The sequence below is a fragment of the Dromiciops gliroides genome, chromosome 2, assembly GCF_019393635.1.
Source record: "Dromiciops gliroides isolate mDroGli1 chromosome 2, mDroGli1.pri, whole genome shotgun sequence".
Lineage (NCBI taxonomy): Eukaryota > Metazoa > Chordata > Mammalia > Microbiotheria > Microbiotheriidae > Dromiciops > Dromiciops gliroides.
Genome location: NC_057862.1, coordinates 48,598,541 through 48,625,651, shown reverse-complemented (window position 1 = coordinate 48,625,651; position 27,111 = coordinate 48,598,541). Strand labels below are relative to the sequence as shown.

General features: G+C 45.3%; 1 protein-coding gene across 2 annotated transcripts in view; it reads left to right on the top strand.

Moving 5' to 3' along the window:
• EDC3 (enhancer of mRNA decapping 3) overlaps positions 1–26,714 on the top strand; it is a 78,118-nt gene extending 51,404 nt beyond the window's left edge. The window contains exons 5-7 of one of the 2 annotated variants that reach the window (XM_043981594.1): positions 16,741–16,900; positions 19,186–19,403; positions 23,043–26,714. In XM_043981594.1, coding sequence (XP_043837529.1) covers positions 16,741–16,900; positions 19,186–19,403; positions 23,043–23,377 — 713 coding nt within the window. In that variant the 3' untranslated portion in view covers positions 23,378–26,714. The remainder of the gene's footprint in view (positions 1–16,740; positions 16,901–19,185; positions 19,404–23,042) is intronic. The other variant, XM_043981595.1, reaches the window with a different exon arrangement.
• The last annotated feature ends 397 nt before the right edge of the window (positions 26,715–27,111 follow it).

Genomic DNA, 27,111 nt, shown 5'->3' with positions numbered 1-27,111 from the left:
AACTTTCCTAGTTCTCCTTTTACCTATTTCACTGCTCCTCAGTCTCTGCTGGATCATCATCCATCTCCTCCCACCCCCCCCCCCCACTATGGGTATCTCTCAGTGTTCTGTCCTGGGTCCTCTTCTCATATCTCTCTATATATCATCTCTCAGTGATCTTATCCGTTCCTATGAGTTCATTTATCATCTCTACGAAGATTGGTGCTGAATCTCTTCGTCTCTTTTACCTGAGCTCCAATACCCTATTGCCAGCTGCTTGCTGGACATCTTCAGTTAGATAACCAGTATATCGAACCCAGTATGTCTAAAACAGAACTCATAACTGTCCTCCCTAAACTCTTCCAACCTTCCGTATTTCTCCCAAGGCTACTACCATCCCTCCAGGAACATAAGTCCACAATCTGAGTCATCCTTGACTTTTCACTTGTGGGGACCAATTTTTAATTGGGGAGTGCTAGCTAAGCGGCTCGCTGCAATATTAGGGCAAGGAAGGAGACCGGCAGCCTCCCTCAAAACAGAGCCGGATTTATTTAACAAGAACGAACTTAAAAACAAAAAAACACAAACAGGATCAGTAGGATCAAGGGAAAGGAAATAAAATGGGGAAAAGGGAAACCTGAATAACACCACTGCCCAGGAATCAGCTGAGAACACACAGCAGCATCCTGTAGCCTTTCAGTTTCAAGCTACAATGGTGAATCTCCTTCCTTCTTCGCAGCAGACCCCAGACAGCCCCCACCCAATTGGCTGGCCACTCTGACAGTCACATGACTGCCCTCACTAAGGCTTCCAATCATTATAATTTTGGCAGGCCCATATAGGTGTCGGTGAGTGGTGATGACGTGAGGTGCCAGTGCCATGGTGACGGCTACAACCAGTGGGTGGAGCACCATGCCATTTGCGGGGCCCCAGAGGCCAGTGCGCGTGCTGAGGTTTTTTTTTTTAATTCTAGCCAAAAGATGGGATCATAAAAACCTCAAATAACAATTCTTTACACACTCCACCTCTCCTCTGACCTCCATGTTCCAATCAGTTGTCAATCCTTGTCAATTCTACCTTTGCCACATTTCTCACATCTGGCTCTTCTCTTTACTCATACAGCCTCCATCACCCTGGTTCAGGCTTTTATGGCTTCTGGCATCCTAATCTCCAATCCATCCTCCACACAGCTGCCAAAAAGCATTCTGAAAGCAGTTGTCAGATAGTGTCCCTCCTCTCAAGAATCTTCACAAGCTCCCTATTGTTTCTAACATAAAAGATAATCACCATGTCATCCCCATGGCATTTAAAGCCCACAAGTCTGAGACACAATCTGCATGCCCTGATTGAGTTCACCTTGTTCCTCTTCAGCTAAACTGGCCTCTCTTCTGTTTCTCCTCACAGGCTTCTCTGTGTCTGGAATGTCTTCCTTCCTCATCTCCACCTCTACGAATCCTTAGCTTCTGTCAAGACTCATTTCAGGCATCATCTTTTAAGAGAATAGTTTCCTGATCCCCCAACTATGTAATTTCACATTTATGTAGATATTTAAACAACCCTTACCTCTAGAGGAAATAAGTTTCTAGAGGTTAGAGGCTTTTTTTTGTTCTTGTCTTTGTATGGTCAGTACCTGGCACAGTACCTTTCATGTACCAGGCATTTAATAAATAATTCTATGCTGCTTATTTCCCCCTGGGGGCCATAAAGAATCACCTAATTCCTCTTTCCACAGAATAGACTTTTTTTCCCCCATAAAAGTATTTTATTATTTTCCAGTTCCATGTAGGGATAGTTTTCAGCATTTGTTTTTATGAGATTTCTAGTTTCAAATTTTTTCCCTCCCTTTACCCTTCCCAAGACAGCAAGTAATCTAATACAGTTTTTATATCACATTAATTACATATTATTTTATTATATATATAAATTATAATTAAATCACATTAAACTTATTTCTGCAATAGCCAAAAGGAAAAACCTCAAAAAAGAAAAACAACAATATAATTACTAATAGCAAGTATCTATAAAGTAGAGGCAGCCAAACCACTGGGAAAACCTGCCCTGACAAATACTGGCTCTATGACCTTGGGCAAGTCACTGAATTCCTTAGTTCTCAAGGCAACTAAGATCTTCAGTTGCAGAGAAAGTGCCAACCTGCATTAGTAGAAGGAGTTTCATCACCTGAAATCACAAGTCCAGTTGCTACCCTGAATACCTATATAGAAATCTAAGGTTTGCAAAGTAATTTATGTACATGACCTCATTTGATTCTCACAACAATCCTGTGTTCTGTAGCCATGCCCCCTTCCCACCCCACCCTCGTACACCTTTGAAGGGCTGGGATGGGAGGAGAAGAGATGGTTTTCCTTATCCCTTGGTCATTTTAATTTGCACTTACATTATTGTCAAAAACAATGAACTGATAGGAAATAAAAAAGCAGAGCAGAGCTAGGAAAACAGTATATTGTTGTTCTTGTTATATTGGCAGGAAGAGTCTGAGCTGGCCTGAGCTTGGAACTTCCCTGAGCAGTAGAGAGAAGAAAGTCTCTCTGGTGACTTCAGGCAGATTCGTCTCATTCTTTTTCCTTGGCAGCAAAACTAAGGGTTAACAGGACGTGCTGCCTCCCTCCCTGGGCAGAGGCTGATGGAGCAATTCAGGGGAGTACAGAGATGCACGGTCCTCATCACCATCCTCGCTGTTTTTAAATGGAAAGAGTTTCTCCAACACTTCCAGTGGAAGCCAGAAATAACTCACGAAGTGACTGTGGAGAACAATATGTACATGACGGGGTGGAGGAAACATCCTTCTGGCGGCCAAAACAGATGTTCCTGAGGGGCTGAAACAGAAACTGCAAAAGACAGAGGATGGCTATGGAGGCTACGGATGCTTCCCAAGCAGGGCTGGGCTCCAGGAGCTGGGGCCTTGCCAAAAGTGTCCAGGTCATTCTCCTCCATTATAACACTAGGGGAGAATCATTGAAGTCTTCTGTTTTTAGAGCACCTACACTTCCCTTCCTGCCCACAGACGTTGTAGCATCCTGGTGAATCACATGGTACACAGAGACACAGTACATGGCACGTGGAGACAGCACATGAAGACACAGAACATAGTACACGGAGACACAGCACATGGAGACATGGAACATGGTATGGAGACACGGCACACAGAGACATGGTACACAGAGACATGGCACATGGAAACAGTACACAGAGACACAGCACATGGAGACATGGAACGCAGTACATGGAGACACAGCACGTGGAGACATGGAACACAGTACACGGAGACATGGCACACAGAGACACAGTACACACCACACAGAGACATGGTACCATAAGACAGAGGATGGCTATGGAGGCTATGAATGGCTATGGAAGAGGATCCTTCCCAAGCAGGCTGGGCTCCAGGAGCCGGGGCCTTGCTGTAAGTGTCCAGGTCATTCTCCTCCAGTGCCATTGGGACTTAATCAAGCATTTATATGGTACAGGCATCCTAATAAAGAGTGTTCTACTGGTGAATCACACGGAGACATGGTACATGGTACACAGAGACACAGCACATGGAGACATGGAACACGGTACATGAAGACATGACACATGGAGACATGGTACATGGAGACACAGAAGATGGCACACAGAGACACGGTACACAGAGACATGGAACACGGTACATGAAGACATGACACATGGAGACATGGTACATGGAGACACAGAAGATGGCACACAGAGACACAGTACATGGAGACATGGTACACAGAGACATGACACACACATACCAGGCTAAACAAACAAAACAAGCAAAACAAAACATTTCCTTTGCCTAAAGAATGTCTCAATTTGTACCCTGATCTGTTTTCCTCTGTGTCATCCTTCCCTGTCCATTTGAGGTACATTTGACTTGCCTTTGTGACCCCAGCTTTTATTCATGGAGCCTCCACAGGGCTGTTGGAGGACACAGAGGTGTCTCGGGACACAGTCTGAAAAATCTACATTGAGCCCCTACTGAGAATCAATCCCACCTGTTGTATTGTATTTGCCATCCAGCAAGGCCACCCAGAAGGAATCTTAGACCACTGATTTCATAAGATTTCCATCAGAGCAAGGAAGAGTAAGGTTCTGACCTGGTACTCAGGGCTGTGGCTAGGATTTAATGAGGCTTTTTCAGAAGAAACCTGCCCTCTGAGGGCAGGGACTGTTTAGTTTTTCTCTTTATATCCCTACAAGTGATAGGATGCCTTAATGGATAAATGTTTATTAACCAGTCACTGCTGAAAATAATAAGACCTTTTATTTGGACCTTTTCCAGCTCATTTTACAGATGAGGAAACTGAGGTAGAATTAAGCGACTTCCCCAAGGTCACATGGCTAGGATGTGTCTAAGGTACCATGTATTCCTGACTCCAGGCCTGGCACTCTATCCTGAGCCACCTGAAGCCCAGAGTAGCCTGCCTAAATGACTTGCCTAAGGTCACACAAATAAGTGACAGACCCAGGATTCCATCACAAGTCTTTGGACTCCAAACCCATTGTTTTTTTCATCACACAAAAATTCCTCTAGGTCACTGAAGGGTGAGGGATTCTGGGAGGGTCTTGTGAGAGGCTCATAGAAATGCCAAACTCTTGCCAGTTCAGGGGATGGGACTCCTGGATCCATCTTCATGACATGCCTGGAATCTCTTCAGGGAAGGTGGGGTCAGATGGGTCTCACTGATTTCCCATCTCTGGTATCACAAGTAGGAGATTAGTTAGAAAAGTAGATATTTTGTTACAGCCTAGAAGTTTGGGGGCATTTTTTGTTATTTAATCACTTAGTTGTTTCCGACTCTCTGTGACCTCATTTGAGGTTTTCTTGGCAAAAAATACTGGAGTGATTTGCCATTTCCTTCTCCATATCATTTTAGAGATGAGGAAACTGAGGCAAACAGGGATAATTGAATTTTTTAGGGTCACTTAGCTAGTAAGTGTCTGGGGTCAGATTTGAACTCAAGTCCTCCCTACTCCAAAGCCAGCATTCAGCATTCTATCAACTGAGAAACCTAACTGCCCCTTTTCAGGCAAAGATTTCAGATATTGGGGGCTCCAGAAGGGCAGGAGGAGAGGGTATGTCTGGGCCAGAGACTAGGTCTCCAAAACGAGAGGGGTTTTTTTTTTGGGACTATGACCTGTAGACCCCATCTGGTGCTGTGTCCCATCCTAGGAGTCATGTTTTAGGAGAAACATTGATAAGTAGGTTCAAAACAAGATGGGCAGGACATTGAAGGAACTCCAAATCTCTCTACTAGAGGACAAGCTTAAGAGGAAAAGCAAAGACATAGCTGAGCCTCAGTTTTTCCATCTGCAAAATAAAAGGTTAGACTGATCATCTTTTGGGACCTTTCCTACTTAAAAAAAAAAAAAAATCTACTGATCTCAGCAATGTACCCAGCCCTGAATCCCAGATTGTGGTAGATCCAAAGAAAGGGGAAGACAAGGTTCTTGCCTTTGTGGAGTTTATAGTCTGTCTGAGTAGACTAGTTTCAGACATAGAAAACAAAGTGCTAAGCAGAACCACAGGGCTAGAAAGGACTTCAAAGACCCTAATGTTCTCCCAGTCCAAGCGCCTCATTTTACACATTAGGAAACTGAGGTCCCCAAAATTGAAATGATGACTCAAACCCAGGTCTCCTGACTCCATCTCCAGTTCTCTGTACACTATTCCAGGAGGCCCTGCAAATTGGGAAATTCTAAAAGGAATTATAGATCGGGCTAAGTTTCAACTGTAACAGAAAGGACTGACTGATTGCTTTGTATTGTCTTGATCTGTGCCAAGTCCAAATCCTTTCTGTGTTTGTGTTGGTAATAAATGTTTAGTAAATGCTGATACTGTTCCCAGCCTTTCTGTGCATTTCAGGGTATCAACATCACCACAAAAAGCAAGATTAAACAGAAAGATTTTACTAAATCAAGCCAGAAGGTCCTTGTGCAGAACAAGACCACCCACTCACTGCAAGAGCTGAACAAATATTGATTAAGCATCTATTGTGAGCAGAGTTCTGCACTGGGTGAGGTGTAATGTTTAGAAAAGATGTGATCCCTGCCTTTATGGAGTTTATAGTCATGGGGGGGGGGGGTGGAGAACAAGCAAATGCAAATATTGTAATAGACATGAATTAGAGTGGTACAATCAGAGTGCCATGCAGTGTCTTAGGACAAGGACATCAGGGAGATGGGATTTGAGTCAGACTTTAAAAGCTGGGTTTCGCTAGAAACAGGTAGGACAGAGAGGAACCAATCAACAAGTATTCATTAAACATTTACTACATATATGTGATTGTACATATGTAACCTATATCAGATTATTTGCTGTCTTAGGGAGGGAGGGAGAAAAATGTGAAACTAGAAATCTTATAAAAACAAATGTTGAAAACTATCTCTACATGGAACTGGAAAATAATAAAATACTTTTATTTAAAAAAAAAAAAGAGTGGCTGCAGCATGAAGAAATCTTCACCATCCTGGAGCCAGCCTCTGGTCCTCAGGAAGCAGGTGGGTGGTCCCTCACTGGCCCCACACTTGACATCTTTCCAGCTTGGTAGAGATGGGCACAGCGTCATTCTGTTAGCATGGCCTTCAGGAGGTAAGCCCTGTGCATGGAAGGTTTCATCAAATGGCCGCAGTGTTTCATTCTTTATGCTTGGATCCCCAACTCCTAGCACAGTTCTTGGCACGTAGTAGTTACCTTGTTAATACTTGTTGATCAGTTGATACCAGTATGGTCATTATTTTCTGATTATTTCTTTCTAATTAGATTTGTAAACTCCTTGAGTCTATAGACCAGGTCTTATACTTATTTTTTTTTCCCCACTTATAGCACATAACACATGTCGGGGGCAGCTAGGTTGCACAGTGGTTAGAGTACTGGGACTTGAGTCAGGAAGATTCACCTTCCTTAGTTCAAAACCAACCTCAGACACTTACTGGCTGTGTGACCCTGGATAAGTCACTTAACCCTATTTGCCTTGGTTTCCTCCTCCGGAGAAGGAAATGGCAAACAACTCCCAATATCTTTGCCAAGAAAACCCCAAATGGAGTCATGAAGCATCAGATGTGACAGAGAATGATTGAACAGCCGCAAAAACCCAAATGTGAACACTTATCATATATACTTGGATTGTCCCAGCTGTAAGGACCTAGCCCGAACCCAAAAAGATGATTTTATACAACAGCAGAAATGAGTTTGGGCCAGAATACGATGTACCTTTTCCTTGTTGACTAGTCTAAGTGGAACTTTAGAGGCAGCTGGGTGGTACACTGTATAGAGCATCAGCCCTGGATTCAGGAGGGCCTGAGTTCAAATCCGGCCTCAGACACTTGACACTAGCTGTGTGACCCTGGGCAAGTCACTTAACCCTCATTGCCCCGCAAAATAATAATAATAACCTAAGTGGAACTTTAGTGGAGAGGAGTGAGATCTCTGAATTTGACAGAGGGTTAGTATAAATGTAAAACAGAGGCTCAGACTTCAGTGGCGTAGTTACACTTGCTTTTGGTACTGCATCTATGTTAATTCCACTGTTGAATGAGTGAACAAATGAGTAAAACATGTATTAATTATTTATTATGTGTAGAGTCCAAAGTGAACATAAAATAGTGGGGATGCAAATAGAAAAATAAAACCATCTGTGTTCCCCAGGAGCTCACACTCTAATGGAATCTGGAAGGTTTTCAGCAGATGAGGTCTGGTGACCCTTAAGACACATGTAGTAGCAAGGTAGATTTTAATTCCACTGAGAAGATCATATTTGTTCCTAATGTTGAATTACTTGACAGTGCTGAGGAATTTGGTGGCAAGAACTTTCCTTTCCAGAAAGCTCTTCAGGAGCTGTGCCTGCTGTCAGGCTACATCTCCATACAGGCTGCTTCTCAGCATGACAGCTCAGGGTCCTGGGCCATCCCCATTAGCATCTGAGGGACATGGTGGTCAAGGTGGTGGTTGGACTTGCCTGGCACGTGCTGCCTCGTGTTTGTCCCTCAGGGAGCTCCAGTTTCAGCTAGGTTGATTGTTGGTACACAGTCTCTGAATCCCATTGCAGAATAGAAAGCTCTAGGGCCTTGATACAATTTGTTTACAGGACCCTCAGCGTTCCAATCATGTCCTTCTGTTATATTTTGGAATTCAATACCCTCAGATGCAACCTAGGACTGGCCCACCTTCTGTTGTACTGTGTTGTGGATAGTGGTCTACACTGCCTCTCATGCATATCCAGATGGTTGTGAATTTAAGCTGGTATTTCCCAGTGGGCAGCTTGCTGAATGATACCAGGTGGGGTGGAATGGTCAAGGCAGTAGCAGCATGAGAACCAGCTGCAGAGTGTGAACACAGCTATGATAGAAGGATGTGAGAAGGGGCCGGCTTGTTCGGGGATAGAGGAGAAACGAGCGCAGGATTGTACATGGTGGGGAGATGGGGTAGGACATGATGTTTGGGCACATGTAGTGGCAGAGCTGGAAGGTGGTGTGTCGTGAATCCATCGGGAATGCTCTGTGAAAGTAAAACTGCTTAGAAAACTATTTGGAATGGAGTGCATTTAGGAAATGTTTGTGTTAGGAATACTGCGCCAGCCATGAAATGGCTAGAATTACATTGCCTTTGTTTCTCAGGTGGCTGTAAAATGTGTGTTGATATTAACAAAAGCCATGGGACACACTTTGATTTCCAAACAGTGAAATGAAGATCCACCAGAACTCCAACCCAAACATAATTAGACTTGGTTATTAGTCTTAAGCCCTTTTTTGTTTTGGTGGCCTTATTGTTGGTTGGGAAGTTGTACCTACTAGGCCCTTGATTCCTGACACTGTTGGAGTGGATCTCACTCCCTTGGCCTGATTGGGATAAGCCAGTCTGACTGGTTGGACCTTGCGTGTGGGATTGGAAGAGAAGCATTTTGGGTGCTTGTACATTCCTGTCAGAGAGCAATTAGGGTAAGGTCGGTATGGGCCTGTAGTTGGCAGGCTACGATACTGTGGAGGTGTGTTTGCCTTATCTTTCTCTAGGCTATGAAAACATGCCCTGTGTGTTAGTGCAACCCCCCCCCCCCAAACACACACACACACATCCCACCTCTCGGTTGGTAGCAGTGGCCTTTTTAGTCAACACAGATGAATGAGTTGGTGACAAGGCATGCCACTTGTCGATGTCGGATCCAGTGAAGGCAGTGCCGTCTTATTCACTGGGTCAGAGGAAGGGTACACAGCCAAGTACACTTGACAGCAAATCTCAGGGTTAGCCTTGCATTTTTCCTCTTGAAGGTCTTTGGGAGTGAAAAGAATTTAAGCTTTGGCCACCAGAAGGGGCAAGGATTCTTGTGGGAAGAATGCAAATCCCAGAGCTATGGAACTCTGGACTGCCCTGCCTGAGACCCCACACTCCCACCGACTTCTCATTCTTCTATCAGATAAATGAGGGAAGAAATGAACAGAGCAGAGGGAAAGCTGAACCTTGCGTGACTTCCCAGGAAGAGACCAGCAGGTGCGTGACTTGTCTGACAGGTTTAGAGGTCGCCTTGTGACTGGGAGCATTCATTCAGCTTTTTCACATAGCTTTCAACAGTTACTAATTAGTCCTGATAATGTGTTACATGTGTGCATCTATAGGGCCTGCTATAAAAAGGTGATTTTAATCAGCTGTTAGCATGCAAGGTTGGGCTACACCTGCTGGACCACTAGTGGCAGCTTCAGCAGAGAAGCTGGGGCATGAGGGGGTGGTATTAAAGGTGAAAATGAAAGTCTAGGTCTGCTCAGAGTTGTCTTTTTTTGTTCCAAGGCCGGCTGAAATGGAAGATTTTCCCCATCACTTGGAATGCCATGGCTGTCCAGTAAATGTTATGGGGCTAGGAACTGGCTACTGAGGAACTGGTTCCCTCTGACCAGGAACACCCCAGAAAGAGCACCGTGTCCAAGTTAGTTCCCAGATATTTCTAAGAGGAGGAAGGGTCACCCTTCCACTGCCTTTTTATCCCTCATCTCTTGTGTCGTATGTGCAAACCTTCCATGGAGGAGCTACCCAATGCAGTGAAGGCATTCCTCTGGTTTTTAGTCAATATCTGTGTGTGTTCTCTCTCACATGCACTATCATATGACTAGGTCAGCTTCTTCTCCAATCACATATGTCTTTGATGATGTCTTATACTATTCCAGGTTTCTAACTTAAACCCCCCAAACCCAAACATTTCCATGTACAGAGTAGAACAGAAAAGAAGATATATGTGAAATTCTGAATCTCCTACTGCATACAGCTTGCTTTTTTTAAAAAGTGTAATAAATTCAACATGTTATTTCCAAAGCTGTTCTGCTTGTCTGATTCCTTCTGAACTTCAGTGAAAAAAAATTTTTTTTTTTTTTAGTGAGGCAGTTGGGGTTAAGTGACTTGCCCAGGGTCACACAGCTGGTATGTGTTAAGTGTCTGAGGCCAGATTTGAATTCAGGTACTCCTTACTCCAGGGCCAGTGCTCTATCCACTGCGCCACCTAGCTGCCCCCTGAACTTCAGTGAATTTTAAAAAATATGTATTTCATATATTTCGTCCAGGCACCGGCCTGGATTCAGGAGTACATGAGTTCAAATCTGGCCTCAGACACTTAACACGTACTAGCTGTGTGACCCTGGGCAAGTCACTTAACCCCAATTGCCTCACCCCCCCAAAAAAAAACCCAAACAAATATATATAATTTCATGACCTTCTTTTCCTTTATTTTCTTACCCCCTGTTTTGGCAACACTATAACTAGGTTCCCACTTCTCCCCAAATATCCTTATCCACTGAATAAAAGAAAAACAGTCTTTGTAACAAATAAACAGGCAGGCAAAACACATCCTTACATTTGCCATGCACAAAAAATGTCTTGTTCTGCACCTCAAATCCATTACTTTTCTGTCAGGAGGTAGATTCATCATCAGCCCTCCGCAATTGGGGGATCAGTAGTTGCACTGATCAGAATTTTTCAAGATTTAGAGCAGCAAGGTGTTGTGGTCAATAGAACTTGTAGTCAAAGAAGACCTGAGTTTGAATTCTGCCTTAGGATTTTCTAGCTATGTGACCCTGGGCAAGTCACTTAACTGCTTTCTACCTCAGTTTCCTGTAAAATGGGGATAATAATAGCATCTACTTCCCAGGGTCTGAATATCAGTTGAGTTAACCATATAAAGTTCTTTACTAACCTTAAAATGCTGTATAAATCCTTGCTATTTTTATTTCAGAGTTGTCTTTCCTTACAGTGTTGTTCTTGCTATATAAATTGGTCCCCTAGTTCTGCTTGCTTCATTCTACATCAGTTACCACAAGTCTTCCTAGCTTTCTCTGAAATCTACCTCCTTTGTCATTTCTCACATGTGTCTTCTCTAAGGAGATCAAAGGCAGAAACAAAGTTCTATTAAATGCAGTTAATAGCAAAGAATTGGAAATTAAATGAATGTTGATTGTTTGGGGAATGATTGAACACCACTGTGGTCAAGAAATGTAATAGAATATTATTTTCTCATAAGAATCAATGAATACAAGGAATTCAGAGAAGCATGGGGAGATTTCTAGGAACCAACATTGTGAGATAAATAGAATCAGAAGAACAGCAAATATTCATATACAGTGACTAAAACAGAATAAATTAACAACCAATAAAGGTCCTAGAGAAGAGAGAATGAAATACCTCTCTCTCTTAAGAGAAGTCAGGGACTATAAGGACAGAATATTGCATGTTATTAGCCATATTCACCATACTGATTGTTTCCCCTTGTTATGAGGGGAGGTTCAATATGGAGGCTGGAGGCTAAAGTATATCTAAAAATGAGAATGATGTAAAAAAAAAATTTAATTTTAAAAATTGTTACTTTGAGCTTGGATTTCTCCTGTATCTGTTTATGTCCAGCTACTTTTGCCAACTTCATCATAAGTGCTAATGTTACTGATAAATAAGTGACACCCAAATAGGGAGGTTCCATTGTCACTGTTGAGAATAGATCCCCATAGAAACACTAGCTGATCTGTTCTGTTTCATGTTTGTTGTCTTTCTAGTTTCATTTACAAGTGAATGTCATACCAATGAAATCATGCAACCATGAAGTCACAGTGAAGAAGTCTCTCTTGTTTTATTAGTCCATATTGTAATGGCTCTTTGGCTGTTGCTCTGCCAACCACCAGTCAGCTCTGATTTTTTTTGGGGGGGGGGTGAGGCAATTGGGGTTAAGTGACTTGCCCAGGGTCACACAGCTAGTAAGTGTCAAGTGTCTGAGGTCAAATTTGAACTCAGGTCCTCCTGAGTCCAGGGCCGGTGCTCTATCCACTGCACCACCTAGCTGCCCTCTAGCTCTGATATTTTAAAAGTGGTATTGGCCTCTAGTGGGTTATGGAGGACTTCAGATGACCAAGCAATTAAAGTTACTTACAGAACCTGACTTAATTCTGCCCTCAAGAAACTCATTGCAGTGGGGAAGACAACATGCAAATGTCTATGTACCTATAAGATAATAGAATAAATGAAAGATAATCTGAGATGAAAGGCGCTAGCAGTGGAGGTGGGACAGACTGGGAAAGACCTAGAGAAGGTGAGACTTGAGAGATTTTTTTCAGTTATTTTTGTAAAGTAAATTTTTTTTCTAGTATACTTTTTTCCCTCCTCACCAACCCTCCTCCCCAATGAAAGAAAGAAAATATTTGTAGCAAATATGCATTATACATATAGCAAAACAAATTCCCCAGTTGGCCGTGTCCAGAAGTGCATCTCATTCTTTAAAGGCCAATTCAAGTGGCATCTCCTTCATGAGATCTTTCTAATTCCCATAGCTGGAAATTTTTTTAATCTTCATCTAGTTTCATCATTTTATAGTTTTAAAGATCTACTATATTCTAACCTATGTACAGGATGGGCCAAAAGTCACAATGTTTTAATAACTTTTGGGAAATTATTATTTTATTATCTTTCACCATTTATGAGATTTATTTTGTCCTATGTGATGTAAATTCATTTCCTGTATATACTGTATGTGATGCTATGGTATTATAAATTAAAAACAAAAAATAAAGGAGTTATTAAATGTTGAAACCCCCTTCCTGACTTATGGCCCACTCTGTATTTGTGTATGTAGGGTAAACACTGCCCCCCCATCCTTCTGTATCATGTATTGTTTATCTTTTTATCTTCCTGGAATGTAACTGTATTTCTCATTGTAGGTAAATAATGTTTGTTGAATAAATGATTGAAATTAATGTTTTGCTTTGAGATTAACAGGAATGCCATTCTGCTGCTCTCTGCACATTTATTTCCATTTCTACTAGAGAAAATATATTCAATATTTTTAATAGCTGTTAAATTACTTCTGAATCTAACATTCACCTCAGAAAAGCAGGGATGAAAAATTGCTTGAAAACATAAAGCCTAGCTCAGTTTCTTATTAGGAAATGAAAAACTATGGACCAGGACACAGAAGAGTGAGAGAAAGATGAACAAATGATCTGGCATTTCGATTAAGGGGCAAAGGGTCAGAAGATGTTGGAGCATCTACTTCTGTTTCTATAAGGATCTGTTTTTTGGGGGGGGGGGCAATTGGGGTTAAGTGCTTTGCCCAAGGTCACACAGCTAGTAAGTGTTAAGTGTCTTGAGTTCAGATTTGAACTCAGGTACTCCTGACTCCAGGGCCAGTGCTCTATCCGCTGCGCCATCTAGCTGCCCTATAAGGATCTTTTGACAGTTTAGGAGAGGCCTTGTGAGGAATGAGGCCTAGAAAAGGGTGAGGAAGGACCAGTGTTTGAACCTTTCAGAAAAATAACATTGTCAAGATAGACTTATCTTAATTTCTCAGTGGAAAAGTCTCACTCAACTTCTTGTGGTCAAACATGTGCCCTGTCAGCTTTACCCTAGAAATTGTTAGGATAGACACCTCAGCAATGAATTTGAGTATGACGTGGACCCCCACATTCACTGAAATCTTGAATTCTTCATGGTCTTATATTATGTTTTTTTCCTTTTTAATAATATTTTATTTTTTTCCAATTGCACATAAAGATCGTTTTCAACTTTTTGGGGGGGTGTGAGGAAATACACAGCTAGTAAGTGTTAAGTGTCTTGAGTTCAGATTTGAACTCAGGTCCTCCTGACTCCAGGGCTGGTGTTCTATCTGCTGCGCCACCTAGCTGTCCCTTCAACATTCATTTTTGTAAGATTTTTTAGTTTCAAATCTTTTTCCCTCCTTCCCTTCCCTCCCTCCTCCTGAAGTCAGCAAGCAATCTGATATAGTTCTACATTAGTCATGTTAAACATATTTCCACTTTAGTCATGTTATGGAAGAAGAATCAGAACAAAAGGGAAGAACCACAAAAAAGACTAAACCAAAAAAACCCAACAAAAATGAAAATAGTATTCTTCAATCTGCATTCAGACCCCATAGTACTTTTTCTCTGAATGTGGAGAGACAACTCTTTTGGAGCTGTCTTGGATCATTGTATTATTGAAAAGAGTTAAGTCTATCATAGTTGATTGTCACACAATGTTGTTATTACTGTGTACAGTGTTCTCTTGGTTCTGCTCACTTTACTCAGCATCAGTTCATGTAAGTCCAGGTTTTTCTGAAATCTCCTGCTCATCATTACATTAACTTGTTCGGCCATTCCCCAATTGATGGGCATCCCCTCAATTTCTAAAAAGAGCAGCTATAAATATTTTTGTACATGTGGGTCCTTTCCCCTTTTTTGATTTCTTTGGAATATAGAGCTAGTAGTGGGTCAAAGGGTATGCACAGTTTTTATAGCTTCTGGGGCATTGTTCCAAATTACTTTCCAGAATGGTTGGATCAATTTACAACTCCACCAACAATGTGTTAGTGTTCCACTTTTCCCACATCTTCAACATTTATCATTTTCCCTTTTTTTTGTTGTTATATTAGCCAATTTGATAGGTGTGAGTACCTCAGAGTAGTTTTAATTTGCATTTCTCTACTCAGTAGTGATTGAGAACATTTTTTTATACAACTGTAGATAGCTTTATTTTCTTCTTTTTCTTATTTTTTTCATCTTTATTTTCTTCATCTAAAAATTGCCTGTTCATATCCTTTGACCATTTCTCAATTGGGGAATGACTTGTATTATAAATTTGATTCAGTTCTCTATATATTTGAGAAATGAGGCCATTATCAGAAATAATGGCTGTAAAAATTGTTTCCAGCTTTCTGCTTTCCTTTTAATCTTGGTTTCATTGGTTTTGTTTGTGCAAAACCTTTTTTAATTTAATATAATCAAAATGATCCTGTTTTTTGAATTTCATAATGTTCTCCATCTCTTGTTTGATCATAAATTCCCCTCTCCATAGATCTGACAGGTAAACTATTCCTTTCTCTCCTAATTTGCCTCTGGTATCACCCTTTATGTCTAAATCATGTACCCATTTTGACGTTATTTTTGTATATGATGTGAGATGATGTTAATCTTTGCCTAGTTTCTGCCAAACTGTTTTCCAGTTTTCCCAAGCGGTTTTTGTCAAATAGTGAATTCTTATCCCAGAAGTTGGAGTCTTGGGATTTATCAAACAGGAGAGTGTTATGTTCATTTACTTCTGTTTTGTATGCATAACCTATTCCACTGATCCACCACCAAATAGTTTTGATAGTTGCCACTTTATAATATAGTTTTAGATCTGTATGGCTAGATGACCTCATATTCTTTATCTTTGGTTTGTGCATTGTGGAAAAAGTACTAGGCTTTGAATCAGAAAACTTGAGTTTGACTTCAGCCGCTTACTCTATAACTGGGGACAAAGCTCGTCACCTCCCTGTGGCTCCACTTGTCATCTGTAAAGTGAGGGTGATTGTACTTGTACTACTACTACAAGGTCACTTGTAAAACCATCAGTCACTGTGTAAATGTGGACTGTTATTCCTCATCGTACTGTTTTGGTCTAAATAGAGGGAACTGGGCAACTAGGTGGTGCAGTGGATAGAGCACCAGCCCTGGAGTCAGGAGGACCTGAGTTCAAATCCGGCCTCAGGCACTTAACACTAGCCGTGTGACCTTGGGCAAGTCACTTAACCCTCACTGCCCAACCAAAAAACAAACTAAAAAAACCCCAAAAACATAAATAGAGGGAACTTCTTTTCTAAGTCAGGCTTGTCTCAAATCTGCCTAGTCACACTTGTTGTTAAGGTACTACAGAAGTGAATGAGATGACAAGAACACAAATGTTGAAACAAAGAAAAGGTCCATGGGGGCAGCTAGGTGGCCCGGTGGATAAAGCACCGGCCCTGGGTTCAGGAGGACCTGAGTTCAAATGTGGCCTCAGACACTTGACACTTACTAGCTGTGTGACCCTGAGCAAGTCACTTAACCCTCATTGCCCCGCAAAAAAAACAACAAACAAAAAAGAAAAGAAAAGGTCCATGATGAGTTCGAGTCAGTGTTAAAGGGAGGACCTTTCATGTGCTTATGTTTCTTTAGCACTTTGGTATCATTTTTCAGAAGACACCACTGTTTGTGTGTTTGTGTGTGTGTGTGTGTGTGTGTGTGTGTATTTCTATCTCATCTGTACTGGTCTGTATTTGGAACTAAGTTGTTGTTCTCAATTATTCATTTAGCAACCAAAGCTGAAAGTCCATTCTGCTTCAGCTTCTTGAGCTTTCAGAAAATATCAGAACGTCACTTATTCCAAGGCTCAGAAGATGAGAAGATTGTACCTGGATATTCGAGGCTCATTTTGGACCCTTTGCCCTTACTCATTTCTTTCTCCCTCCTCTCCACTTCCTTTCTGAGTCACAGACTCTGGGCTGGTTGTCCCGAGTGTCTCCTACGAGCTGCACAAGAAGCTGTTATCGGTAGCAGAGAAGCATGGTCTGACACTGGAACGGAGGCTGGAGATGACTGGAGTATGTGCCAGCCAAATGGCACTGACCCTGTTAGGAGGACCTAACAGGTGAGTCGGTCCGTGTTGAGCCTGGGGGCTGGGGTAAGGGTTGGGGTTGAGGTTTGGAGATCAGCATCTGAAATGTTTAATCACCATATAGTGCCTCGCACAGAAGAGACACTCATGCTGTGCAGAATTAGAATAAATAGCTGCCCACTCTGCAGCCAGGGAGTTAGTTTGGTTGCTCCTTATGTCCCGTGATGAGAATAGCTTTTCATTTACCATAAGGCCAAGGCCCTTCTTCCTACCCACTCTCACCTTGCCTCTCCATCGCCCAGTTATCAGTCCTTGTCTCTGTCCTTTCATGACCAAAATGTATGGCCCCAAGGCTGCCCTCTAAGATATTCTGAAATTCTGTTTGTGCACTTTTCCCAAGATTCCCCAGCATGAGGCCCACCAGGCTTGGGTAGCTCTACCCTCCCTGTTCTAAGTGCAAGCTAAGTCCGAGGGGAATAAAATGCATTGAGCTGTGAGCTGCTTTTCTTCCTTTTCCTGTCACAATCAACATACCCTTCCTCAGTATTGATGAATGACATCGCTGACTTTGGGGGGAAAGGAGGCCAACGTCTTCAGAGAAAGCCCCTAAGCTCAGAGTCTTAACACAGAAACAATTCTATTCCCCTCAGAGGGTCTAAGAGGCATCTGCTGAGCCACTTCAAAAGCCTAGGCCTCGCCCAGGTATACCATCTCACTGAGAAACAGAATCTAAGCTCTACATATACCTTGAAGCCTCCTTGAGATCCTCCCACCATTATCCGTGGCCCAGTGAGACTTTATTTAATCAAAAGAAGCATCGATGTCCTCATGAAGTCGAGAACAGGGGCGGCTAGGTGGCGCAGTGGATAGAGCACTGGCCCTGGATTCAGGAGGACCTGAGTTCAAATCCGGCCTCAGACACTTGACACTTACTAGCTGTGTGACCCTGGGCAAGTCACTTAACCCCAATTGCCCTGCAAAAAAAAACCCACCCCCAAAAATCAAAAACAAAAAAAGAAGTCAAGAACAAAGCCTGGATGGCAAAAGGCCTCTTTGAATACAGTAGTTTAGGTCATGAAAGGTAGAAGGGCAAGTAAGGGACCTTAGAGATTACAGCCAGCCCCTCATTCTGAGGCCTAGAGAACAAGAGACTCTCCGCTCTCTGTGACGTTGCCCGTCTGCACAGCTGTCCCCAGCAATTCCTCTGTCTAAATGTGCTGCTTCAGACACATCAGGCCATCGCAGGGATATTCTACAGCGAGCTCCCAGAAAGGGCAGTAGGATCGTCAAAGAAACTTCAGGAAGTCCCCCTCCCAGGCCCACCTGGAGAACATTCCTGAAGAGGATTTGAGCTTCCTAGAACCCACATAGAACTCTTTATCTAGAACATCCTAGAGACTCACACTCTGCCTCTCTCCCCATCTCTGGACCCTGCTCCTTCTTTGTCCCTCATTCTCTGTCCACCCAGTCTGTCTTCCTTCCATACTTGCCCATCTCTCTCTGGAACCAGTGTCTGCTTTGGTCTCTAGCTTTATTGTCCTCACCCCTGAGCCTCCCGAGAAGCACTGCACTGAGTCTGCTGAAGAGGCAGGAAATAGAGCCCGCTCTAGTCATGGGAAGCAGAAGGTGGCAGGAGGAAAAGCCTTGGGTGTGGAGCTAGCAGGCAGCGTGAGTGGCAGCGCTGACTCTGAGGGGGCTCGGGCAGCTTCCTTCTAGCTCCAAGACTGATGCTGTAGCTCAGTGAACATTCGGTGATCTTAAAGGCCGAAAGAAAGCTCTTCTTGTGGAAGAGGCCTTGCCCTGGGCCTCAGTGTCTGTGCTGCTCCTCAGTCTGTACACAGGGGGTAGAAATGGCTCCATGTTAAACGTTTTACTGATGTGAGAAAATCCGCATGAAAGGCAGGACGGGGACTGCACATGATGGAGAGTCAGAAGAGAGAGAGCGGCCGAGATAGGGAAGGATGACTTCCTGAAGAAGCCAGGGCTTCAGCTGGATCTGAAGGGCTGGAAGGGCAAGGACCAGGTTGGCACTGAATGTGGCGTGGGCAAGGACAGTGCCTGACCCAGCTGAGGAGGGGGAAGGCTAGAGAAGTACGGGGGGCCAGGCAATAGGAAGCAAGGCAGAGGCTTCAGACATGGGAGCCGCCGAGGGGGCTGCGCCGGGATGGCATCCAGGCAGGAGGCAGACAGAAATGCCAGGCCTCTTGTCCAGGTGTGTTTTCTGCAGATAGTGTGGAGGAACAGCCTGCCAATGAGATGCAGGCGGAAGACGGTTCCTTCTTCCAGAGCTTACGTCCTCCCCCATCTCTTCTTTGCAGATTGAATCCCAAGAATGTCCACCAAAGGCCTACAGTCGCCCTCCTTTGTGGTCCCCATGTGAAGGGAGCTCAGGGCATAAGCTGCGGGCGACACCTTGCCAACCATGATGTCCACGTCATCCTCTTCCTGCCCAACTTTGTCAAGATGTTGGAATCTATCACCAATGAACTGTCCCTCTTCAGCAAGACTCAGGGCCAGCAGGTGTCCAGCCTCAAAGGTGAGTGAGCGTATTGGAGCCCAGGGCTGGGCAGCACTGAGGTGGGCAGGGTTCCCATTCCCTTCCCCGTCCCCTGTTGGGTGGTGCTGCTGCAGATTGAGAGGCTAGAGGCCTGGGCCCAAGTGCTGGCTCTGCCCTTTGTTCACGGTGTATGTGACGTGACCTTGAGCACAGGACAGCTTTCCAGGAGCCTTCGCTGGGCAGGCCTGATTGGGCTCCTCAGACCTGACTTTTGCAATCTGCTTCTGCCATCTGGTGGCAGCCAGTGGAAATGATGGTCCTTAGAAAGCAGCATCATTCGTAAGCTGGCCAGATCGTACAGTGTGTTACTGGTGGAAGGAGCCTCCTGTCCCTTCCTTTTACACAGGAGGATGCTGAGGCCCACAAGGTGGAAGCCACTACCTTAAGGTGCACAGCGAAACAAGGGCCTTCATCAGCAACAGCAACTGTTTTATGAGCCTGCCGGGCAGGACCCAGGGTATCCAAAGGAGCACAGAATCCAGCCCAGGTGGGAAGGCAGGCACAGTAGCCTCAGCTAGGCCTGGCGTGAGGGCTGTGCCAGCGGAAGCTGGCCTTCATCCTGAGGCCAGCAAGTCCCTGATGGTGGGCAGTATCTCGGTGAGACCCAGGGCCTAGGACAGTAGAACAGAGAATGTGCACCCGCCTCCCAGGCTGCTCTGGGAGCTTCATGGGAGGCAGCAGCAGCAGGGGAGAGAGTGGGGAGCTTGGGGTTGGGGGACCCGGGTGTGAGTGACTACTTGGTTACTCACCCTGAGTAACCTGGAACCCTTTCTACATGCTTGTCTCTGATCCTCAGTTTCATCTGTAAGCTGAGGGGGTTGGTCTAGATCAGAGGTTCTGAACCTGGGGTCCGTGAACTTTCAAAACCATTTTGGTTACTGTATTTCAATAGAACTGATTTCTTTTGTGATCCTACATATTTTGTTTAATGCATTTATAAGCAAGGGTTCATAGGCTTCGTCAGACACTGCCAACAGGATCCCCTACGCAAAAATAATTAAGAAGCCCCCCCCCCTTTAGCCCATCAATTGGGGAATGGCTACACAAGTTGTGGTATATGAATACAATGGAATACTGTTGTAAGAAACAATGAGCAGGAGGAGTTCAGAGAAACCTGGAGGGTCTTGCGTGGGCTGATGATGAGTGAGATGAGCAGAACCAGAATAACATTGTACACAGTATCATCAACATTGAGTGTTGATCTACTGTGATGGACTAGATTCTTCTCACCAATGCAATGGTACAGAAGAGTTCCAGGGAACTCATGATGGAAGAGGATCTCCAAATCCAGGAAAAAAAAAAAGAACTGTGGTGTATGGATGCTGAATGAACCATACTATTTCCTTTGTTTCTGGTGCTGTTGTTTTTTCTATTTTGAGGTTTTTCATCATTGCTCTGATTTTTCTCTTATAACATGACTAATGCAGAAATAGGATGAATGTTATTGTGTGTGTGTGTGTGTGTGTGTGTGTGTGTGTGTATATCTATATCTCCTATATCAGATTACCTGCTGTCTGGGGGAGGGAGAAGAATCTGAAATTGGAAAGCTTGTATAAACAAAAGTTGAGAACTATCTGTACATGTAATGGGAAAAAAAAGAAAATACTTTATTAATTTCAAAACAAACCAAAACCCCATCAGGCCACCATCATCCGTGCCTGTGTTCCCACCATGACAAATTCTGATGAGCTCCAAGAAAAAGTTTATGGAGACCTGGAGACCCTTATCACCAATGCCCTAAAAGAGGACAAGCTTGTAGTTCTGGGTGATTTCAGTGTTAGAGGAGCTTCAGCCCACCAGGCACGGCTGGTTGTTGACAAAATGAAACTTAGATCCTCTGCTTTCCAGAGCTAAGGCCCAACAAGAAAACTGAGCTTGGCAGGACAAAAATCCTCTATGATCACCCTCTGGGCTAGTTATAGAATTCAAAAAGTGTTCTCCGATCCAAGACAATTACCAGACCAACCTGGAAAGTCCTTCAGTGAAACAAACTTGTCACATGCTTGTTGTTCCCTCATTGTCAGGGCTACAGCTCACTGGACAGCCACTAGTATAAATATTGAGCTCTCCCCACACTGCAGGGCCCCAGTACACATGTCTATGACTCCTCCTTGCTTGCAAGCCTTTTTCTTCACCCTGAAAATAAAATTATAATTCCTGGGGGGGAAAAAAAGGCCCCCATTTAGGGGCAGCTAGGTGGCACAGAGCACCGGCCCTGGAGTCAGGAGGACCTGAGTTCAAATCCGGACTCAGACGCTTGACACTTACTAGCTGTGTGACCCTGGGCAAGTCACTTAACCCCAATTGCCTCACCAAAAAAAAAAAAAAAGAAAGAGAAAAAAGAAAAGAAGCCCCCGTTTAGAGGATTTCTAAGGTTCCTTCCAGTTCTAGATTCTAGGACCTGTGTTTAAATTCTGGCACCAGCATTTGTTAACTGTAGTTTTGGAGAAGCCACTGAGCCTTTCTGAGCCTGTTTTCTCATAAAAGGGAATAATGACCCTTACGCCACCTGCTTCACAAGATGGTTGTGGGGGAAATGCCTTGTGAACCTGTAAGGCTTCATCAGTCTGGTTTGGGTGGCTATTAGATAGTGGGTTGAGGATAGCATTAGGAGTCCTGGCACCTAGCAGAGACAGGAAAACCGAGGTTCCACTCTGGCCTCAGACACGACCAGCTGTGTGACCCTGGGCAAGTCACTTCATCCCTGTCCACTTCAGCTTCCTCATCTATAACATGGAGAGGACAATAGCACCTACTGCCAAGGCTGTTAGAACAAAACGAAATGATCCCTGGCAAGAACTTTGGAAACTTTGAAGCCCTATAGAAACGTTCAAACAAGATAAGGGTGCTGGTGGTGGTAACAATGTAACCTTAGACAAGCTGCCTCTCTTGGTCTTCCTGTCTGAGCAGTGCTGGGGAGAGACTCAGTCTTGCAGCAGTGTTAGGGGGCGAAGCCAGGCTCCCTTTGTGTTCAGAATGGTGACTTGGAGGCCATTCTGCTAAAGGGGGACCAAGCCCCACTTTAGGCCTGTATCGTGGTCCCCAGAATGGATTGGAATGTCTGCGCTTTTGTAAAGATCTTGAAGTTGAGACTGCGAGCAGAGCTTTTACAACAAGAAATTGAAGTCGGCCTTAGGGAGACGTGTTTGGGTCTAACCCATTTAGTTCCACTTGGAAAGCTTGCTCACATCCCATTATGTCGTATCAATCCCATTGAGGATTTGTAGCTGGAAAAGACCTTAGAGATCACTCACTCTTACAACCTCTTTATTATACAGAGGAGGAAATTGCAGCACCAAGTGATTAAATGCCTTGCCCAAGGTCCCTGGCTGCTCTAAGCACAGTCCTGTGTCTCATGCTGCCTTCGTGGCCTCACCTGGATAGCTGGGTTCCCCTGAATGTCACCTTCCAGAAGCAGAGTTCTGGGCTGTGGCTTTTTCTGGATACGAATGCAGCTATAGAAAGAGGGATGATAAGCACTGGGACAACCTCTGGCTTGGGAGAGCAAGTGGGCCAACCTATGAATAATTGTTTACAGAAACTGAGGGAAGGTGAGGCCAGGGCCCTGCCACAAGGCGGCCTTCATGGCCAGTCAAACTTGCCTGTTTTCACTTGCAGATCTCCCCTCCAGCCCTGTGGACCTGGTGATCAATTGCCTGGATTGTCACGAGAATGCCTTCCTCCGAGACCAGCCCTGGTACAAAGCAGCTGTGGACTGGGCCAATCAGAACCGGGCACCCGTCCTCAGCATAGACCCGCCGATGTTTGAGGCCGAGCTGGGCATCGATGCCAAGTGGTCGCTGGCCCTGGGCCTGCCCTTGCCCCTCGGTGAGCGGGCGGGACGCGTTTACCTGTGCGACATTGGCATCCCTCAGCAGGTGTTCCAGGAGGTGGGCATCAACTACCGCTCACCCTTTGGCTGCAAATTTGTCATCCCACTGCACTCAACGTAGAGGCCACGGGCCCACAGGGAGGCCGTGGACGGCCCAAGGCTCTGGAGCCAGATGCTGCCACTTTCCTGAAGAGAAGGCCTTAAGGATGTGAAGCTCCGTGGACAGTGTGGTTGTGTTTGCTTTGTTTGTTTCCTTTAAGGTTTGTTTCTTCTGCAAGAAGCACCGCATTTCAAACTGAAGAGTAACTGCCCTTTGAAGGCTGCCCCTTGGGCCCCTGGGTGGGGCCTGCCCTATCTGGCCGCTCGGCCACTTTCTCAGTGGAGGGTTTTTGTTTACAGACACAGGCAGCTGTTAGACCAGGTTTGAGGTTCCTAGCCACCAGACCCGAGGGGAGCAGGGTATCCCTAACAACTCTCTGCTTTCCTCCTCCTCCTCTGGCTCTCCCTCCCTGACCCCAGCAGACTTTTTTTTTTAAATAAGCAGCCCTTCCTTTTAATCATGTCAGATGTGCTGGGGTGCAGTTGTCCTTATGGGGGGCTAGTTTCCTTTTCCTGTTGCTTCGATGTTTATGATGGTAGCTGGAGTTGAGTTTTCTTTCCTGCCTTTCCTCAGTCCTGAGCCACGTGGCCCATGCAGAAAGCTGGTGTCCAGCAGGAGCCTGGCCAGCTCTTAATCTGTCTGCTCTGCCAGAGCCACAACTGAACACCACTTTGGGGGGTTTGTTGTTCTCTTGGTGTTCATTTTTCATTTTGCCCTTGACCCGACCCGCATACCCAGTAGACGCTTTTTTCCCAAGGGGTCAGCCCAACCTTTTACCTTCTCCCTCCCAAGCCAGCTCTTGGGGAAAGGGGGTATTGTGTGTCCTATTGGCTGATGTTTGACCCCTTGGATTAATCCTTGGACGTTTTCAGCACGGGTAGCTTTGGGACATATCACTGTAGAGCCATGGTGCCCATCTCCCTTGCCAACAATCCCCGCTCCTGCCCCCCATTGTTCCCATTGGGACCAAAGGCTGGAGTGAGCTGGTCCTTCCCCACCAGCCATGTTGGCTGCAATGTCCCCATGGTGTATGGGTGAGGCCAGGTCCCCGTCCTCCCCCCCCCCCCAAGCTCTTAGTGCATATGCAAAGAAGGGGTGGAGTTCTTGTTCAGTATTGGGAGTTCTTCTGTGGGAAACTTGGTGCTGAGCCTCTCTCGAGGCTCCCATTTGGCTTCCAATGCAGGGAGGGGTGTCCAGAGGGGCTGAGGACAGTGGAGGCTAATCCCAGTATTTGAGCTTTTCTTCCCTACATTGGCCAGGCTGCCTGCTCTTCAGCCCTTACCTTCCCACGGCCTCTCTTGGGCTGAATGCAGCAGCTGTTTTATCCAAGAGAAGGGAAGGAGCCCGAGCAACCGGGGGAGACTTGGGGGCCACATGTGAGCTACTCCAGCTTTTACCTTTGTCGAGTGGCCTCTCCCCTGGTATCTGGGGCAGCCTCTGGTGGTCCGGCATCGTTTGGCGGGAGATGGCACCCTTGGTCTCTCTGGTCCTTTTGGGCTGCCCCTTGTCTCAGAGGTGTCAAAAAAGAAAAAGAAGCATTGGTCTGGCCAGAGGAAGGCTGCTCGAGTGGCCTCTTGCCTTGCAGGGCCTCCCAAGGACTCCAGGGAGTATTCTAGCCAGATGGCTCCGGGCTTTTGCACTTCCTCCTGAAGCTGCTGATTGGGGAGGTGCCCGGTCCCTCTTAACCTCTTCGAATGCCAGTCTATGAGCTCTTGCAGCCCCCTCCTACCCTGTCCCAGCAGCTGGGGGGAAAGTCCCAAAGAGCTTGATATTTGGTGCCTTTGGAGGGGAAGATTTCACAGAGCCAGACAGATTCAAGTGTCATTTTGGTCCAAGCTCCATTTTTCGGTATTCAGGGTAGGCAGGGCCCCTCTGGTTCTTGTAAGTCCCGAGGCCATACTGTGGGCAGAGGAGGGTCCTTAGTGTAGATTGTGGAGTTTTTCTCTTTCCTGTAACACCCACATCGTAACAATATTCTGATAGGGAGGGAGGCCCTCTCCCTGGCAGACAGCACTAATGGAGACAGGACTGTGAGCCGTCAGCCTGGTCTCTCCCTTCCCTTCCTGGTAAGGGTATCCTGCTCAGGGTTCCAGAGTTCCTCCCCCTGCCCGCGCTCCTAATTTTGTGGAATAGCAAGCCCAACTTCCACGTGGCCTGTCCCCGTCTGGTGTGGAGAAGGGGCCTTCGCAGAAGCCTCAAGGTTGGTGCAGCCCCCCCTGGAGTCAGCTGCCCCTCCCAGAAAATGCTCTAGCCATTCCATGCACGAGAAACAAAGGCTTAGGCTTCTTTTACAGATGCGGAACATCTTTCTAGGATGGTGTTTACATCTGAGGATGGGCAGCCCTTGGAAGGGCCTAGACAGTGAACTGAGCTCCCCTGGGGAGGAGGAGGTGGGGTTTGAGGGGGATGGGGAAGCATCTCCTGTCTGCTCTTCCTGCTGAGAAAAGGGAGGGGGGATCTGGCCCACTATTGGTGCTCAGTCAGAAAGTTGAGGCGGACATCCGCAGGACCAGTGGGGCGTCCTGGGCAGGGGGGACAACCTTGTTTTCTTAGCATTTTTTACTCCATCCTTGGCAGGTTGAGGAATACAGTCCTTTCCTTATTCCTCCTCAGTCTTGTCACCTGCCACAATTTATGTTGAAAGGAAAGTAGCCCTTTATTTTTCTTCTTTTACCCCGAGAGAATTTGACTATTAAAAAGAAAAGCTAGCCCCTCCGAGGCCTTTCTTCCTCTCCCTCTAGCAGTTGAATGAAGGCTGTTTGGCCACCTGGCCTTGGCTGTGTTGTTGACCCTTTAGCACAGTTGATGAGGAGACTATTACTAGTGCAGCTGTTGAGATGGGAGTAGGGAATGACAAAAAAACCAGCACTAAAATAAAGCTGACTTGACCCAGCCTGGGGGTTGGTGTGTGTGGTGTACTGCTGTAAGCATGCCTGGAAAGGATTTCATGGAATCCCTGACTGCTGACTGTAGCTCCAGAGATTAGCTCTGGCCAAGTGAAGAACCCCACCTGACCTTGACCATTGACCATTATTTCTCAAGCCTACTGGACACAGACAGGAGTGAGAAAGCAAGCCTTGTCGCACATTTAATGGGGTTTGAGAAAAGTGGTTAGTTAGGCAAAGTTTGGGGAGTATCTGGTAAAGATGCCCTATTTCTTAAAGGCCTGATCCATTCTCAAGAGCCTCCAGTCAAGTATAGCATGTAACATGAGGAGCCTTTATCTGCTGGAATGTCATCTGCCAGAGAAGACCAGGCAGGACTCCACATGGGGTCACATAATTGAATGTAAGGGTCCCAAAAAATCTGGTAGTAAGTGTTTGAGTTGTATATCTGATATTATATGCCTACACACCCAGGGTTGTGTAAAAACTTCTCAGACAAAAGGGTTGTGAGTGGAAAAAGTTTTAGGAAGCCCTGATCTAGTCCAGCTCCTACATGGAGAAGAATCCCTTCTTTGAGATTCCATCGCCTCCCACAGTGGGCAGCTCTCACCACAAGGAAGCTTCTCCTTAAGTTCAAGCTGAAGTCGCGCACCCCCCCCCCATTTAGTTCTGCCCCCTGGGGCCAAAGCAAGTCTGCACAGGACAGCCACAAATAGCCCAGATATCTGAGCCAGAAGGCGCCTGAAAAGAGCAAGACCCCGCTCTCTTTCCAGTATACTGTTGGCTAAGAAATGACTAAGATGTGGAAGGTGCCATGGTTTTTGGATTAGGAAGTTACAGGACTGCAGTGACACCCTTGGTGCCAGCGGC